Raw genomic sequence first — 17114 nt, forward strand, 5'->3', positions numbered from 1 at the left:
TCTCTATGACCCCTTATAGTCCCCCATAGAGCCCCTATAGGTGCCTCTATGCCCCTACAAGCCCTCTCCATGGCCCCTTTAGACACCTGTATTCCCCTAGAGGCCTCCCTGTGGCCCATAGAGCTCCCCTGAGGTCCCTATAGATGCCAGCTATGGCTGCTTTAGGCCCCTGCTGCACCCTATAGTCCCCTCTTTTGTCCCTGTGGCTCCCTATAGGTCTCCCCAATGAGCCCTATAGGTCTCTCCAATGAGTCCTATAGGTCCCTTCTGACACCTATAAACTCCATTCAAGTCCCCATTAACGCACTCTGCACCCATCAGCCCCCTCTGGTTGGCCCCTATAGAACCCTATACGGTGCCCTGTATCGCCACCTGTAGTCTCCTTATGGCCCCAATAGACCCCATTATGGTTCCTATAAACTCCCTGGTGGTCCCGATAGACTCCATTATGTCCCCCTATAGCCCCATTAATCGCACTCTGGACCACAGGCCCCACTCTAGTTGGCCCCTAGAGGTTCTCATAGGCCCCTATAGGCTCCCCATGGCCCCTAGAGATCCCATTATGGTCCCTACAGACCCCATTATGGCCCCTACAGACCTTATTACATCCTCCCACAGCCCCCATTAACCGCCCTCTGACCCCATTGGCCCCCTAGGGGTCCCGGCCCCTATGCCTGGTGGTCACTGGGGGTCCCGTAGCGCCCGTTGAGGTTGGCGTAGTGGCAGTTGTGGTACCACCAGGCCCCGGTGTAGGAGACAGCACAGGGACGGGAACGGCCCCGAGGGTCCCGGTCCCGCGTGGAGAAGGGGCTGCCGGCGTGGTAGGAGAGCGCATCCCCTGCGGGACCCCACACCAGACACCCCCGGGACCCACACCAACCCCCCCACGTACCCACAGGGTCCCCCATATGGTCCGGAGAACCCTAAGAACCCCCTGGAAGCCACCAGGGACACCCTCCCCAGGGTGGGAGACCCCCACCACCCCCCACAGGGTCCCCCCATGGAGCAAGAGGCCCCTTCAGGACCGTGCTGGAACCCCTCCAGGACCTCCCCATTCACAGGCCAAGGGACCCCCAAGGCACCGTCACGACCCACCAACCTCCACCCTGAACCACTCAAGACCCCTCAGGACCCTCCAGGGACCCCCAAGACCCCTCAGAACCATCTGAGACCCCCCAGGGTCCCCCAGAGATCCTCTTCATGGGCCAAGGGACCCCCAACACCTCCTTAGGCACCCCACACACCCTCAGGACACCATAAGATCCCCTCCCCACTCCAGGACACTCCAAGCCTCCCTCAGTTCCCCCAAGACACCTCAAAGACTCCCCCATGGGCAAAGGAACCCCCAGGATCCCCCTAAGACCCCTCTGGGATTTCCCAGAGATCCCTCCAGGACCTCCCAAGATTCCCTCAGGACCCTCTGAAACTCGTCCAAGACACATCAGGACCCACAACACCCCTTGAGAGCCCCCCCAGACACCTTGGGACCTCTCCAAGACCCCCCCTGGACCCTCTTCCTGGGCCAAGAGACCCCCAAGACCCTCCAGAACTCTTGAACCAAGAGACTCTCAACACCCCCTCAGGACCCTCCAGGACCTCCTCAGGACTCACAATCCCCCCCAAGACTCCCTCATGGGCCAAAAGCCCCCCCAAGATCCCCCAGGGACAGCCAAGACCCCTCAGGACCCCCAAATATCCCTCCAAGACACACCCAGGCATGTCCAGGAACCCCCCAAGGCCCCTTCAGAACCAGCCAGCATCCCCCAGAAGGGCTGGTCCGTTCAGCACCACCCCAGCCGCCTCTCAGGACCTCCCAAGACCCCTCACGAACCCCAAGCCCACCTCAGGACCCCCAGGACCCCTCCAGAGCCCCTCCAGCACCCCCCGTACCAGCAGTGCCGCTGTAGGCGCCGAGGTGCAGGCGGTAATGCTCCTCGGGCCCGGCGACGGCAAAGTCACGGTAGCGGGCGAAGGCGGCGTCCCACGGGGTGCGGAGGTCCACCCGCAGCTCCATGGGGGTCCTCGCTGTCAGCGCGTGCAGCGCCTCGTTCCCTGCGCCCCCACGCCTGAGTCCGGCCACTGCCTGGATGCCTGGGTCCCCCCTGGAGCCTGGGTCCCCCCTGGAGCCTGGGTCCCTCCCTGGAGCCCACCCGGATGCCTGGGTCCCTCCCTGGAGCCTGGGTCCCCCCCTGGAGCCTGGGTCCCCCCTGGAGCCTGGGTCCCTCCCTGGAGCCCACTCGGATGCCTGGGTCCCCCCTGGAGCCTGGGTCCCCCCTGGAGCCTGGGTCCCCCCTGGAGCCTGGGTCCCTGCCTGGAGCCCACCCAGATGCCTGGGTCCCCCCTGGAGCCTGGGTCCCCCCTGGAGCCTGGGTCCCTCCCTGGAGCCCACTCGGATGCCTGGGTCCCCCCTGGAGCCTGGGTCCCCCCTGGAGCCTGGGTCCCCCCTGGAGCCTGGGTCCCTCCCTGGAGCCCACCCAGATGCCTGGGTCCCTCCCTGGTCACCCACCCAAGCCCACCTGGACGCCTGGGTCCCCTCCAAACACCCACCTGTGCCCACCCAGATGCCTTGGTCCCTGCCCTGGAGCCCACCCGGACACCTGGGTCTCCTCTTTGGTCACCCACCCAAGCCCACCCAGATGTCTGCATCCCCCAAAAAACTGCTGGGTCCCACCTGGATGCCTGGGTCCCCTATCCCAGACATCAGGGTGTCCCCAAGTCCCCCCCCCACCCCTGGGACCCTCCCCGATGCCGGGGTCCTCACCCAGCCAGAACTCCCCGGTGACGTTGCCGAAGCCGTGGGCGTAGGCATCCCACCCCCGCCAGAAATCGGTGCCCCCATCCTGGCGGCGCTGGAACACCTGGGGTGGGGGGGTCAGGGGGGTCCCAGCACCCCCCCACTGACGCCATAGAGACCCCCAGAATACCCCTTTCCCCACAGGCTCCCCCAGTGGCCCCCAGGAAACACTATTGACCCCATGACCCCCACTGACCCTCAGACTCCCCCTCATTGCCCCTCATTTCAACCCATAAAACCCCCAAATACCCCCTATAAGACCACCCAGCCCCTCCCAGTGCCTCCCATTTCCCCCCCCAGTGACCCCAGGCCCCATATTGCACCCCCATGCACCCCACTGCCCCCCATAAGAAAAAACCATAACCTCCAATACACACCCATATGACCTCCCCAGCCCCTCCCAGTGCCTCCCAGTGCCCCCCAGTGCCCCCTGCTTCCCCTTTTGCTCCCCAAGAACCCCACTTCCCTCCAGACTCCATATCCACCCATATCCCACCATGCCACACCCTCCACACCCTCCCAGGGCCTCTCAGTTCCCCCCCCACCCCCAATGCCCCCCAAGACCTCCTATTGCCCACCAAGACCCCCAGTTCCCACACAAATCCCCCATAACCTCCTATAGAAGCTATCCAACCCTTCCCAGCGTCCCCCAGCGTCCCCCAGCGTCCCCCAGTGCCGCCCACTTTTCCCCAGTCGCCCCACCAGCCAGCCGCCGCCATCGGTCTCCATGTCGCAAAAGACGCGCAGGGGTCTCCGGGGGTCTCCCCCGAGGAAGATGAGGGTCTCACGTGAAGGCCCTGGCCCGTTCAGCTGCTCCTCGGCGCAGTCCCGGGGATGCGGGTGTGGGAGGGGAGCTGGAGTGGGGGAGGGGTGGGGCTGTGGGGACCCAGGTATCCGGGGACACCCCTAAGTCCCCCAATAGAGTTCTGAGGACCCAGGTGTCCGGGTGCCCACCCCAGCCAGGGACCCAGCACCCAGGGGCCAGGCAGACGGGTGCCCCCCACCCAAGGACCCATGTGTCTGGGTGCCCCCCACCCAAGGACCCATGTGTCTGGGTGCCCCCCACCCAAGGATGCAGCACCCCTACCCCCCCCACGGACCCAGGTGTCTGGGTACCCCCCTCCCCCCTCCCAGGGACAAAGGTGTCTGGCTCACGGGTGTCGAAGGAGGTTTCCAGGGGGCTGAGGGGGGGGTGTCCCCCCCGGCCCCACAGCTGTACCCCATAGCGCCCTGCTGGCTCCAGGCCCCACAGCTGATGGGATGTCGCCTTGGGAGGCAATCGCAGTGTCTGGGAGAGGCATAGCGGGTTTATTGGGGTGCCCTGGGCATTATTAGGGTCCCCCAAGGTGTTAATTGGGTTCTGTGTGGGTATTGGGGAGCCCTAAGGGAGTATTAGGGGTCCCACAAGGGATATTGGGGTTCATGGGGGGACACTGGGGTCCGCGAGGGCCTATTTCACTCCCCTAGTTGTTATTCGAGTCCTAAAAGGAATATTGGGGTCTGCAAGGAATTGTTGGGGTCCCTGGGTTTGTATTGGGTCCCTCAAGGAATAGTGGGGTGCTCTGGTTGTTATTGGGGTCCTCCAGGCTATTATTGGGGTCTCCCAGGACATTACTGGGGTCCCCTGGGGATTATTTAGGTCTCTGCAGAGCACTGAGGTGCCCTAATGGAATACTGGGGGTCCCACAAGGGATATTGGGGTCTCCCAGGGGTTGCTGGGGTCCCTCAAGTCATTACTGGGGTTTCCCAGGACATTATTGGGGTCTCCTAGGGCTTATTTCGGTCTTGGAGGGGGTACTGGGGTGCCCTAAGGGAGTACTGGGGGTCCCACCAGACATAATGGGGTGCACCTGGGGGGTAGCAGGGTCCTCAAGGGGTTAATGGTGTCCCTGGGGGGGCAGTATTGGGGTCCCACAAGGAAATTTGGGGTTGCTAGAGGAGGACCAGGGACCCCAAGGGATTACTGTGGTCGGGGTGGGGGTATTGGAGTCTGACAAGGAATATTGGCATCCTCAGGCAGGTTCTGGGGTTTTGGGGTGCTGGGGGTGTCGTTACCTGCTGGGGTCCTCCAGGGAGGCCGTAGACGAGCTTGTAGCCATCAGGGGTGGTGCAGGGGGGACACCCAGTGCAGCCGGGTGCTGTGGGGCCACACAGTCCCCACCCAAATGGTCCCTGGGGCACTGCCATGGGGGAGGGACATGGCCCCTGACACCCCCAAACACCCCCACAGCCCCCCAAGGACCCGCCCAACAGCTGCTCCCCAACGGGCAATCAGAGAACCCCCACATCTTACCACCATAACCCCCCAACCCCACAGAAACCCCCATGGACACCCACACTCCCAGTAGTCTCAGCAGAGCCCAGTATCTCCCAGTAGGCCCCAGGAGACCCAAGCAGGGCCAGGTAGGGCCTGGTAGATGTCAGTAGGCCCCATAGACCTCAAGGGACCCCAGCAGCCCCAGCAGAGCCCAGTAGGTCCCAGTGCAGCCCAAGACACCAAAGTAGGGTCCAGTAGATCCCACTAGAGCCCAGCATGTCCCAGCAGGCCCCAGTAAGTCGCGGTATACCCCAATAGTCTCCAGTAACCCCAGCAGAGCCTAGCAGAGCCCAGTAGGCTCCAGTAGGCCCAAGAAGACCCCAGTAGAGCGCAGTAGGCACTAGGAGGTCCCAGGAAGTCCTAGGAAGTCCCTGCAGGTTTCAGCATGACCTAGTACACCCCAGTGAGCCCCAGAAGACCCCTGCAGAACCCAGTACGTCCCAGTAGAGCCCAATAGGCCCCAGTAGACTCCAGAAGATGCTAGTAAGTCTCAGTAAACCCCAGCAGATCCTGACAGAGCCCAGGGGACCCCAGCAGACCCTAGTAAGTCTCAGTAAACCCCAATAGAGCCCAGTAGGCCCTAGTAGGCCCAAGGAGGTCCCAGGAGGTCCCAGTAGGTCCCAGTACCTCCCAATAGACCCCAACAGGCCACAGTAGGCCACAGTAGACCCCAGCATGTCTCAGCAGGCCCCAGTAGATGCCAGTACATCCCAGTAGTTTCCAGTAGGTCCCAGTAAGTCCCAGTAGACCCCAGAAGGTCTAAGTAGGCCCCAGTACATTCCAGTAGGCCCCAGCAGGTGCTAGTAGATCCCGGTAGGTCTCAGTAGACCCCAGTAGTGCCCATTAGGCATCACAAAAGCCCAGCAGATCCCAGTAGGCCCCTGTAGATCACTGGGAGATCATGGTAGACCCCAGTACATCTCACTAGGCCCCAGTAGATCTCTGCAACCCCCAATAGCCCCAGCAGGTCTCAGTAGGCCCTCAGCAGGTCCCAATAGATTCCAGTGGGCCCCAGCGTGCCCCAGTAGAGCCAGTTAGGCCCCATGAGAGCCCAATAAATCCCAGTAGGCCCCAGTACACCCCCAGGAGATCTCAGCAGAGCCCAGAGAGCCCCAATAGGCCCCAGCAGACCGCAGCAGACCCCAGTAGGTCTCAGTTAACCCCAATAGGCCCCAGTAAGCCACAGGACATCCCAACAGAGACCAGTGTGTACCAGTAGACCCCAATAGGCCCCAGCAGGCCCTAGTAGATGCCAGCAGAGCCCAGGATGCCTCAGTAGCTCACTTGTAGCTCACGGTAGACTCCAACAGGCCCAAAAAGGTCTTGGTATGCCCCAGTATATCCCAGTAGGCCCCAGTAGATCTCTGTAAACCCCAATAGCTCCCAGCAGGACCCAATAGGCCCCAGTACATCCCAGAAGGCCCCAGTACATCCCAGTAGGGCTCAGCAGTCCCAGTACAGAATCCCAGAGTCATGGAATTGTGGGGGCTGGCAGGGCCCTCTGGAGCTCACCCCGTCCCACCCCTGCGTGAGCAGGCACCCCCAGAGCAGGGGCACAGGGCCGCGTCCAGGCGGGGGGTGAATGTCTCCAGGGAAGGGACCCCACAGCCTCTCTGGGCAGCCTGTGCCCCTGCTCTGGCACCCGCACAGGGAAGGGGTTTGGCCTCATGTTCAGGGGGAGCTTCCCGTGTCCCAGCTTGTGCCCGTGGCCCCTTGGCCTGGCGTTGGGCACCGCTGGAGAGAGCCCGGCCCCGCCCTCCCGACACCCACCCTTCAGATATTTATAGGCATTGATGAGACCCCCCTCAGGCTTCTCCGCTCCCGGCTGAACAAGCCCAGGTCTCTCAGCCGTTCCTCCCACAGCAGATGCTCCAGCCCCCGACCAGCTCCGCAGCTCCCCAGTGGCCTCTCCCCAGCACCTCCCCGCCCTTCTGGAACTGGGGGGGCCAGAACTGGCCGCAGCCCCCCAGGTGTGGCCTCACCGGGGCAGAGCAGGGGGGGTGATAACCTCCCTCACCCCGCTGCCCACACTCCTTTCCATGCCCCCCAGGACACCGCTGGCCCCCTCATCCCCAAGGGCCCGGTGCTGGCTCAGGGTCACCTCGCTGCCCCCCAGCACCCCCAGGCCCTTCCCAGCAGAGCCGCTCTCCAGCAGGTCCCCCCCAGCCTGTGCTGGTGCGGGGGGCTGTTCCTCCCCAGGGGCAGGACCTGGCACTTGCCCCTTGTAGCCCCATTTACTGAAGGCGGGTGCCCACGCCTTCATCACCCGCCTGCCCCGGGGCTATGAGGTGTCCCTGTCCCCATGTCCCCCACCCTGACCCCCATCTCACGCAGAGGTGGGCGAGCTGGGGGGGCAGCTCTCCGGGGGACAGCGGCAAGGGGTGGCCATCGCTCGGGCCCTGGTGAGGAACCCCCGTGTCCTTGTCCTCGATGAGCCCACCAGTGCCCTGGACACCGAGAGCCAGCTGCAGGTGGGAGGTGACACCCGTGTCCCCTCGGTCCCCCTCTCCAGCAGCACCCTGGTCCCTGGGGGTCCCCTGGGTCTCAGTGTTTCCAGGGTCCCTGGCTCCTCTTCATCCCCCATCCTCATGTCCCCTGGGGACCAGCAAACCCCTGGTCCCAGGAAGGGGTCCCCTCGGTCCCCTCTTCCAGGCCCTGCTCCCTGTGTCCCCTCAGTCCCCAGTCCCAGCACCCCACAGGTCCCCTTGGTCCCCAGTCCCAGTGTCCTGTGGGTCCCTGGTCCCCATGTCCTGTGGGTCCCTGGTCCCCATGTCCCCTGCGTCCCTGCTCCCTTTAGTCTCCTGGATCCCCTGCACCCCACTCCCCCGACCCCTTGGTCCTTGGGCCCCATGTCCCCTGGGTCCCCGGTCCCCACGTCCCCTGGGTCCCCACACTCGGGGGGGTCCCCACTGATGACACCACCCGCCGCAGGTGGAGCAGGAGATCTTCGGAGCCAGCGGGGCCGGGCGCGCGGTGCTGCTGGTGACGGGGCGGGTGGCCCTGGCCATGCGGGCGCAGCGGGTGGCCGTGCTGGAGGGGGGACGACTGCACGAGCTGGAGTCCCCCAAGGAGCTCCTGTGCCCCGGCAGCCGTTACTGGCACCTGCTGCAGGGCGGGGGACAGGGGGGGACAGCGGGGGATGGGGACATGGGGGAGGAGGGTGGGGAAGAGCTGGGGACGGGGACACCAAGGGCTGGGGACACCAAGGGATGGGGACACCAAGGGATGGGGACACCAAGGGATGGGGACACTGGGAGCTCTGAGAAGGGACGAGGAGAGCTGTGTGACGGTGACCACGGGTGCCATTGGGTGCCACCGGGTGCCACCAGGGCTGGAAAGAAACCCTTGTGTTTGTACCCGGGGGGTGTGTTGAGGGACGCCAGAGTGGGGGGGCTGTGAGGGAGGTGCAGGGATTTGGGTGGGGGTGTGGGAGGGGGCAGGGGTGGGGGTTGGGGGTCTGAGGTGCCTTTGATGGGCCGGGCACCAGCTGATGATGGGGACAGGGTGGGGGGTTGGGGACAGGATGGGGGGGGGGGCAGAGCTTTGGGGCAGGTGGGGACCTGGGGGGCCTGTGAGGACATCGGCCACCTGGGATGGGGCTGGGGGGATGGCGGGTGACGCACGTCCTGGGCATCCCATGGGGCTGGGGATCCTGGGGGGCTCCGTGGGGTGGGTCCCGTGACACCCCACCCGCCTCCCCCCTGTCTCCGGCATCTGCTCCCTCCCCCCGCCCGGACGCCTGGGTCCCCCCCTTCCCCCCCCTCCCCCCCCCATTACCTCATGCTGTTGATGGAGGCCGAGAAAATTCCTTGGCAGGAACAGCCGTGGGGCTGGGCCAGGGCCGGCTCCCCCCACGCAGCCTGTGCCCCACTCACCTCCCAGCCCCACGCAAATCCCCAGCCCCGTGCAAATCCCCAGCCCCACATTTGTCCTGTGGCCCCATACGTGCCCTACAGCAACTCCCCAGCCCCACATCTGCCCCATAGAAGTCTCAGCCCCACATGTACCCCCCCCAGCCTCCACTGTGCCCATCAGGCCCACATGTGGCCCTCTTGGTCCCACATGTGCCTGTGACACCCCCTCCCCAGCCCCACATGAGTCCCTCAGCCCCTCCAGTGCCCCCAGCCCCACACATGCCCCCCAGCCCCACTCATGTGCCCCAGCCCCTCCAGTTCCCCCAGCCCCACACATGCCCCCCAGCCCCACACGTGTCCCCCAGCCACACACGTGTCTCCCAGCCGCTACAGTGCCCCCCAGCCCCACATGTGTCCCCCAACCCCACTCATGTCCCCCAGCCCCACATGAATGCCCCAGCCCCTCCAGTGCTGCCCAGCCCCACACGTGTTGGGGCCCGCCCAACCCAGAGGTGATGAGCAAAACACCAGCCCTGGCCAAGGAACCCAGGCGTCTGGGCCCCCCCAGCTCTGCCCCACACCCCCAGCCCCAGGGGACCCAGGCGTCCGGGCCCCCACCCCCCGCCTGACCCTGCCAGACCTCGTGGCGAACCCACGTGCCCCCTCCCCCCCACACTGCCACTCAGGGGACCCGGGCGTCCGGGCCCCCCAAGTCACTCCCCCCCACTGCCACTCAGGGGACCCGGGCGTCCGGGCCCCCCAAGTCACTCCCCCCCACTGCCACTCAGGGGACCCAGGCATCCGGGCCCCCCAAGTCAATCCCCCCCACTGCCACTCAGGGGACCCAGGCGTCCGGGCCCCCCAAGTCACTCCCCCCCACTGCCACTCAGGGGACCCGGGCGTCCGGGCCCCCCAAGTCACTCCCCCCCACTGCCACTCAGGGGACCCGGGCATCCGGGCCCCCCAAGTCACCCCCCCCACACCCCCTCATCCTCAGGGGACCCGGGCGTCCGGGCCCCCCAGGTCACCCCCCCACACCCCCTCATCCTCAGGGGACCTGGGCGTCCGGGCCCCCCAAGTCACCCCCCCCACACCCCCTCATCCTCAGGGGACCCGGGCATCCGGGCCCCCCAAGTCACCCCCCCCACACCCCCTCATCCTCAGGGGACCCAGGCATCCGGGCCCCCCAAGTCACCCCCCCCACACCCCCTCATCCTCAGGGGACCCAGGCATCCCAGACCCCACTGCCCCACATCGCGCCCCTCCCCCCACTGCCTTCTGGGGGACCCAGGCGTCCGGGTGACCCCTGACACCCCCCCCCGAGTGGACCCAGGCATCCGGCCGAGCCCCCCCCCCCATATCCTGCAGCAACAACAACAGCGGGGGGGCGGGGGGGGGGGGAGGGGGGAGGGGGGAGGGGGGCCGGCCAGGCTGAGTCATGACCTCACCCGGCCCCACCCGTGACTTGGCCCCAAAGCGCAGCCCCAAGACTGGGCCCTGCAGCCCCACGGCGCGGCCCCACTGACCCACGGCACAGCTGTGGGGCAGGGGTGGCCGTGGTGACTGGGAGCACTGGGAGCACTGGGAGCTGTGGGGCAGGGGTGGCCGTGGTGACTGGGAGCACTGGGAGCTGTGGGGCAGGGGTGGCCATGGTGACTGGGAGAACTGGGAGCACTGGGGCGGGGTGACTGTGGTGACTGGGAGAACTGGGAGCTGTGGGGCAGGGATGACCTTGGTGACTGGGAGCACTGGGAGCACTGGGGCAGGAGGGTCCATGGTTACTGGGAGCCGTGGGACAGGTGGCAATGTGCTGACTGGGAGCACTGGGGAAGGTGGCAATGTGGTGACTGGGAGTGGTGGGCCAGGTGGCAGTGTGGTTACTGGGAGCCGTGGGACAGGAGGGACCATGGTTACTGGAGGCACTGGGGTAGGTGGGTCTGTGGTTACTGGGGACACTGGGAGCACTGTGGCATGTGGCACTGTGGTGACTGGGAGCCCTGGGGGAGGAGGGACAGTGGTTACTGGGAGCACTGGATTCCTTCGGACAGGTGGCACCGTGCTGACTGGGAGCGCTGGGGCGGGTGGGTCCATGATTACTGGGAGCACTGGGGCAGGTGGCACCATGGTTACTGGGAGGCCTGGGGTAGGAGGGACCATGGTTACTGGGGGCACTGGGAGCTCTGGGGCAGGTAGCACTATGGTGACTGGGAGGACTGGGAGCTCTGGGGCAGGTGGCACTATGGTGACTGGGAGGATTGGGAGCTCTGGGGCAGATGGCACCATGGTTACTGGGAGCACTGGGGTAGATGGCACTGTGCTGACTGGGAGGACTGGGAGCACTGGGGTAGATGGCACTGTGGTTACTGGGAGGATTGGGAGCTCTGGGGCAGGTGGCACTGTGGTGACTGGGAGGACTGGGAGCTCTGGGGCAGGTGGCTCCATGGTTACTGGGAGCACTGGGGCAGATGGCACCATGGTGACTGGGAGCACTGGGGCAGATGGCACTGTGGTGACTGGGAGGATTGGGAGCTCTGGGGCAGGTGGGACTGTGGTTACTGGAGGCACTGGGAGCACTGGGGCAGGTGGCACCATGGTTACTGGGAGCACTGGGGCCGGCTGTGCTGGATTACTAGTGTTACTGGTGTCACTGGGAGCGGTCCCCCGCCCACCCCAACCCCCCCCCCCCCGCTCTGGCAGCTGGACCCCACATCTGGCCGCTCCCGCCCAGATGTTTGGTTACTGTGGCAACGCCACCCCATAAACACACGGGGGGGGAGGGTCCCGCCCGGGCGCCTGGGTCCCCTACGGGGGGAGGGGCTGTGGGGCAGGCTGTGGGGCCCGGATGCCTGGGTCCCCTATGGGGGGGTGGGGCTGTGGGGCAGGCTGTGGGGCCCGGATGCCTGGGTCCCCTACGGGGGGAGGAGCTGTGGGGCAGGCTGTGGGGCCCGGATGCCTGGGTCCCCTATGGGGGGGTGGGGCTGTGGGGCAGGCTGTGGGGCCCGGATGCCTGGGTCCCCTACGGGGGGAGGAGCTGTGGGGCAGGCTGTGGGGCCCAGATGCCTGGGTCCCCTATGGGGGAGGGACTGTGGGGCAGGGTGTGGGGCCCGGATGCCTGGGTCCCCTATGGGGGGGTGGGGCTGTGGGGCAGGCTGTGGGGCCCAGACGCCTGGGTCCCCTATGGGGGAGGGACTGTGGGGCAGGGTGTGGGGCCCGGATGCCTGGGTCCCCTATGGGGGGGTGGGGCTGTGGGGCAGGCTGTGGGGCCCGGATGCCTGGGTCCCCTATGGGGGGGGGTGGGGCTGTGGGGCAGGCTGTGGGGCCCAGACGCCTGGGTCCCCTATGGGGGAGGGACTGTGGGGCAGGGTGTGGGGCCCGGATGCCTGGGTCCCCTATGGGGGGGTGGGGCTGTGGGGCAGGCTGTGGGGCCCAGACGCCTGGGTCCCCTATGGGGGAGGGACTGTGGGGCAGGGTGTGGGGCCCGGATGCCTGGGTCCCCTATGGGGGGGTGGGGCTGTGGGGCAGGGTGTGGGGCCCAGACGCCTGGGTCCCCTATGGGGGAGGGACTGTGGGGCAGGGTGTGGGGCCCGGATGCCTGGGTCCCCTATGGGGGGGGTGGGGCTGTGGGGCAGGCTGTGGGGCCCAGACGCCTGGGTCCCCTATGGGGGAGGGACTGTGGGGCAGGGTGTGGGGCCCGGATGCCTGGGTCCCCTATGGGGGGGTGGGGCTGTGGGGCAGGGTGTGGGGCCCGGATGCCTGGGTCCCCTATGGGGGGGTGGGGCTGTGGGGCAGGGTGTGGGGCCCGGATGCCTGGGTCCCCTATGGGGGGGAGGGGCTGTGGGGCAGGCTGTGGGGCCCAGATGCCTGAGACCCCTAAAGCTCGTGGGGTGGGAGATGTGGGGCAGGTGCGTGGGATGTGGCTCCGCCCCCCGGTCACGCCCCCGGCCACGCCCCTCCCCCGCTGGACCCGACCCCACCCCACCCTGCAGCTGAGCCGCAGGGACGGCTCAGGACGGGAGGTACTGGTCTTACTGGGGCTACTGGTGTTATTGGGCTTACTGGTGCTGCTGGAGTTACTGGGTTTACTGGACTTACTGGGGTTACTGGGCTTACTGGAGTTGCTGGAGCTGCTGATTTTACTGGAGGCAACTGGAGTTACTGGTGTTACTGGAGGCAACTGGAGTTGCTGGTGCTGCTGGTGTTGCCGGACTTACTGGTCTTACTGGAATTCTTGTTGCTGGAGGTGACTGGAGTTACTGGTGTCTCTGGAGTTACTGGTGTTGCTGGTTGCTACTGGAATTACTGGAGACTGGGAGGTGGCTGGAGTTATTGGGGGTACTGATGTTACTGGGGTTACTGGTGATGGGAGTTACTAGGGTTGCTGGTGCTACTGGAGATACTGGTGTTACTGGAGACGAGGCAACAGGCGTTACTGTGGTTGCTGATGTTACTGGGGTTACTGGTGTTACCAGAGACAGGGAGTGATGGGAGTTACTGGTGCTACTGGAGTTGTTGCTGGGGTTGCTGCTGTTACTGGTGTTGCTGGTGTAAGTTGCTGGAAAGGGGGGTTACTGGGAAGGTTACTGGTGTTACTGGGGACTGGGAGGGGGATAAAACTACTGCAGTTAATGAGAACCGGAGGGCTACTGGGGGGTTTACTGGTGTTACTGGGGGCTGCTGGGGGTTACTGGTGTTACTGGGCACAGTGGTGCCAGGGCCACATGACGGTCGTGGGTGGGCGCCGTGGGTCACCATGTCTGTGTGTCCCCATTAGGTGTCCCCTGTGGGTGTCCGTGTGTCCCCCATGACATCCACGTGTCCCCTGTGGGCGTCCGTGTGTCCCCCATGGATGTCCATGTGTCCCCTGGGTGACACCCACAATGTCTGTGTGTCCCCTGGGTGTCCGTCTGGGTGTCCCCGTGTCCCCACAGGTGTCCCTGTGTCCCCTTTCATGATGTCTGTGTGTCTCCTGGGTGACCCTGTGGGTGTCCATGTGTCCCTGTGGGTGTCCCTGGGTCCCCTGGGTGTCCCTGTGGGTGTCCCTGGGTCCCCTGGGTGTCCCTGTGGGTGTCCCTGTGGGTGTCCCTGGGTCCCCTGGGTGCCCTTTCGTGATGTCCATGTCTCCCCTGCATATATGTCTGTGTGTCCGTGTGTCCCCACTGGTGTCTGTGTGTCCCCTGTGTCCCCTTTCATGACGTCCATGTGTCCCCTGGGTGTCTGTCTGGGTGTCCATATGTCCCCACAGGTGTCCCTGTGTCCCCTGGGTGCCCTGTCATGGTGTCCGTGTGTCCCCATGGGTGCCATCCGTCCCCTTCCCGCAGGACCATGACCCCGGGGCTTCCCCTGCTGCTGCTGGCGCTGGCACTGCGGGGGGGGGCGGGGAACCCCCCCGGGGCCCCCCCGGGGCCCCCCTGTGGGGCGGCGGCGCTGGTGGCCATCCTGGGGCGCCTGCGGGAGCTGGAGGGGCAAGTGCGGGCACTGCAGAGCCAGTGCGGGGACAGCCAGGGACCCCAGGCCGGCACCGGTATGTGGGGGGACGGGGGGCGTGGGGGGCGTGGGGGGATGGGGGGGGCGTGGGGGGCACCAGGACGTGGGACATGGAGGGGATGTGAAAGATTGTGGGGACATGGGGGGACTCCGGGGTGACATGGGGCATGTAGGGGGGCATTGGGGGCCATGGGGGACTTGGGGGGGCCATGGGGGGACACTGGGACATGGGCCACCTGGGGGGATGTGGGGCGACGTGGGGGGTCGTAGGGGGATGTGGGGACGTGTGGGGGGGTGTGGGGGGGCATTAGGACATGGGACATGAAGGGGACGTGAAAGATCATGGGGGCATGGGGAGACTCGGGGTGACATGGGTCATGTGGGGGGCCATGAGGGGACTTGGGGGTGACATGGGGGGCAGGGTGGGGACTTGGGGGGACGTGTGGGGGGATGTGGAGGGACAAGGGGGATATAAGGGCACATGGGGGGACACGGGGGGACATGAGGGGATGTGGGACAATGTGGGGGGATATGGGGACATGCGGGGGGGACATGGAGGGTCATGGGGGACATGGGACGTGTGGGGGATGTTGGGGGGGCTCTGGGGGAGGACACGGGGGGCCGAGGGGACACGGGGGTGGCATGCAGGGGGCCGTGGGGCTTTGTCACCCCCGTGGCCCTCCCATCCCCGCAGGACGCACGCTGGCTCGGGAGCTCTGCATCACCCCGGCCGGGGACGGCTGCGGCTGCCCCGATGCCCCCCCCCCCGCCCCCCGGCCCCCCCCCCGCCCCCCGACCCTCCCTGTCCCCTTGGCTGCAGCGACCAGGGACGATGTCGGGGGGGTCGCTGCCGCTGCTTCCCCGGCTTCACCGGCCCCCACTGCGCCACGCCCGCCTGTCCCCCCGGCCGCGGCGGACCCCGCTGCACCCTCGGTACGTCCCTGAGTGTCCCCGGGTGTCCCCGATTGTCCCCAGGGCTCCCCAAGTGACCCCGAGGGTCCCTAGCGCTCCCCCAGTGTCCCCATCCCAGTGCTCCCAGTGCCCTCACCCGCACCCCCCCAGCCGTAGTGGGCCCTGATGCCTCCTCAGTACGTCCCCACCTGTCCCCAAATGTCCCCAAGTGTCCCTTGTGCTTCCCCGGTTCTCCCCCCACTGCTCCCAGTGTCCCCCAGTGCTCCCCCAGTGTCCCCATCCCAGTGCCCCTCCTCCTGTGCCCTCCCAGCCATGGTGGACCCTGATGCCACCGTGGTACCTCCCCCAGTGTCCCCTGGTGTCCTCCAGTGCTCTCCCAGTCCTCCCAGTGCCCCCCACTGTCCCAGCGCTGAGTGTCCCTGTGGTGCCCCTGCCCTGTGGTGTCCCAAGGGTGTCCTCATGGTGGCCCCATGGTGTCTTGAGGGTGTCCCTGTCCCCAGGGTGTCCCCATCCCACAGGTGCCCCATCCCCTGGTGTCCCCATGGTCTCTCGTGGGTGTCCCTGTCCCTGTGGTGTCACCAGGGTGTCCCCAAGGTGTCCCCATCCCCTGGGTGCCCCATTCTGTGGTGTCACCAGGGTGTCCTTGTCCTGGGGTGTCCCCATCCCATGGGTGCCCCACCCTGTTGTGTGTCACCAGGGTATCCCCACAGTGTTGCTGTCCCGTGGTGACCCCAATGTGTCCCCATCCCCTGGGTGCTCTGTCCCGTGGTGTCCCCAGGTTGTCCCCGTCCCCAGGGTACCCCATCCCGTGGTGTCCCCGTGGTGTCTTGAGGGTGTCCTTGTCCTGTGGTGTCCCCATCCCATGGGTGCCCCATCCCTTGGTGTCCCCAGAGTGTCCCCAGGGTGTTGCTCTCCTCGTGGTGTCCCCAGGGTGTCCCCATTCCCTGGGTGCCCCATCCTGTGGTGTCCCCCAGGGTGTCCCCATGCCATGGGTGCCCCAAAGTGTCCCCACGGTGGCACCCACTGATGGGACCGTGTCCCCGCAGATATCCCCTCGGTGACACCGCGCTTGGCCACCCGCAACCAGACGTCGTTCCGTGTGACCTGGCCCCGCCCCCCCGTGCCGGTGGACGGTTACCAGGTGGCCCTCGTCCCCCTGGTGAGCTGGGATGGGGACAGGGGCGGGGACAGGTCCTCAGCACCGCGGTGGCCCCAGCATGGTGGCCCTGAAGTGGCTCCAATGTGGCTGTCGTCCCCAGGATGAGGTGGCATCCGCGGCCACCCACTGCTGCCCCGCTGGGGGGACAGGGTGTCCCCTAAGGTGTCCCCAACATGTCCTGTCGTCCCAGAGCAAGCCGGTGGTGAGGCCACCTCCTGCTGCCTAGTGTGTCCCTTGTCCCCAGGATGAGCCATGGTGGTGTCACCCCATCTGCTGCCTGGCTTAGGGATGGGTCCCCCCACTGGGGTCCCCCCATGGTGTCCCTTGTCCCCAGGACAAGCCAGCACCTCTGGCCACCCTCCTGCTACCTGGCTTGAGGACAGGGGTGTGTCCCCAGCATGGTGTCCCCAGTGTCCCCAACATGTCCCCTGTCCCCAGGATGACCCACCTGCCTGCAGCCCTGCTTAGGGACCAGGACGTGTCCCAACCGTGGTGTCCCCAACGTGTCCCCCAGCCCCAGGACAAGCCATTGGCTGCAGCCACCTGCCTCCTGCCTGGCTCAGGGATGAGGAGGTGTCCTCACCACACTGTCCC

General features: G+C 66.2%; 3 protein-coding genes across 3 annotated transcripts in view; 2 read left to right on the forward strand and 1 right to left on the reverse strand.

The window, feature by feature from the left end:
- Positions 1-668: 668 nt before the first annotated feature.
- LOC135317508 (tenascin-X-like) lies at positions 669-4981 on the reverse strand. Its single transcript, XM_064473801.1, has 6 exons — positions 4850-4981; positions 3950-4082; positions 3497-3648; positions 2729-2858; positions 1891-2052; positions 669-838 (listed from the first exon to the last, which is right to left on the reverse strand). The coding sequence occupies exons 1-6, from the start codon at positions 4979-4981 to the stop codon at positions 669-671; spliced, it is 879 nt and encodes a 292-aa protein (XP_064329871.1).
- Positions 4982-5327: 346 nt separating this feature from the next.
- LOC135317509 (antigen peptide transporter 1-like) lies at positions 5328-14291 on the forward strand. Its single transcript, XM_064473802.1, has 4 exons — positions 5328-5355; positions 7446-7582; positions 8043-8271; positions 14284-14291. Exons 1-4 carry the CDS (start codon positions 5328-5330, stop codon positions 14289-14291), a joined length of 402 nt encoding a protein of 133 aa, XP_064329872.1.
- The window catches only part of LOC135317435 (tenascin-X-like), a 62111-nt gene continuing 59284 nt past the window's right edge, over positions 14288-17114 (forward strand). Inside the window, 4 exon segments of the mRNA XM_064473714.1 lie at positions 14288-14486; positions 15144-15238; positions 15241-15382; positions 16408-16520. Of these exon segments, the coding sequence (XP_064329784.1) occupies positions 14288-14486; positions 15144-15238; positions 15241-15382; positions 16408-16520 (549 nt within the window).

Source organism: Phalacrocorax carbo, chromosome 26, assembly GCF_963921805.1.
Source record: "Phalacrocorax carbo chromosome 26, bPhaCar2.1, whole genome shotgun sequence".
Classification (NCBI taxonomy): domain Eukaryota; kingdom Metazoa; phylum Chordata; class Aves; order Suliformes; family Phalacrocoracidae; genus Phalacrocorax; species Phalacrocorax carbo.

Coding starts and splice junctions, on each gene's coding strand:
- LOC135317509 (XM_064473802.1), top strand. CDS start 5,328: ATGTCCCAGCAGGCCCCAGTAAGTCGCG. Junction 5,356..7,445: donor GCAGGCCCCAGTAAGTCGCG/GTATACCCCAAT, acceptor CATCTCACGCAG/AGGTGGGCGAGCTGGGGGGG. Junction 7,583..8,042: donor ACACCGAGAGCCAGCTGCAG/GTGGGAGGTGAC, acceptor CACCCGCCGCAG/GTGGAGCAGGAGATCTTCGG.
- LOC135317508 (XM_064473801.1), bottom strand. CDS start 4,981: ATGGCAGTGCCCCAGGGACCATTTGGGTGGGGACTGTGTGGCCCCACA. Junction 2,859..3,496: donor CCGATGGCGGCGGCTGGCTG/GTGGGGCGACTG, acceptor CCCCCACCCCAG/GTGTTCCAGCGCCGCCAGGA. Junction 839..1,890: donor CGCCTACAGCGGCACTGCTG/GTACGGGGGGTG, acceptor GGGGTCCCGCAG/GGGATGCGCTCTCCTACCAC.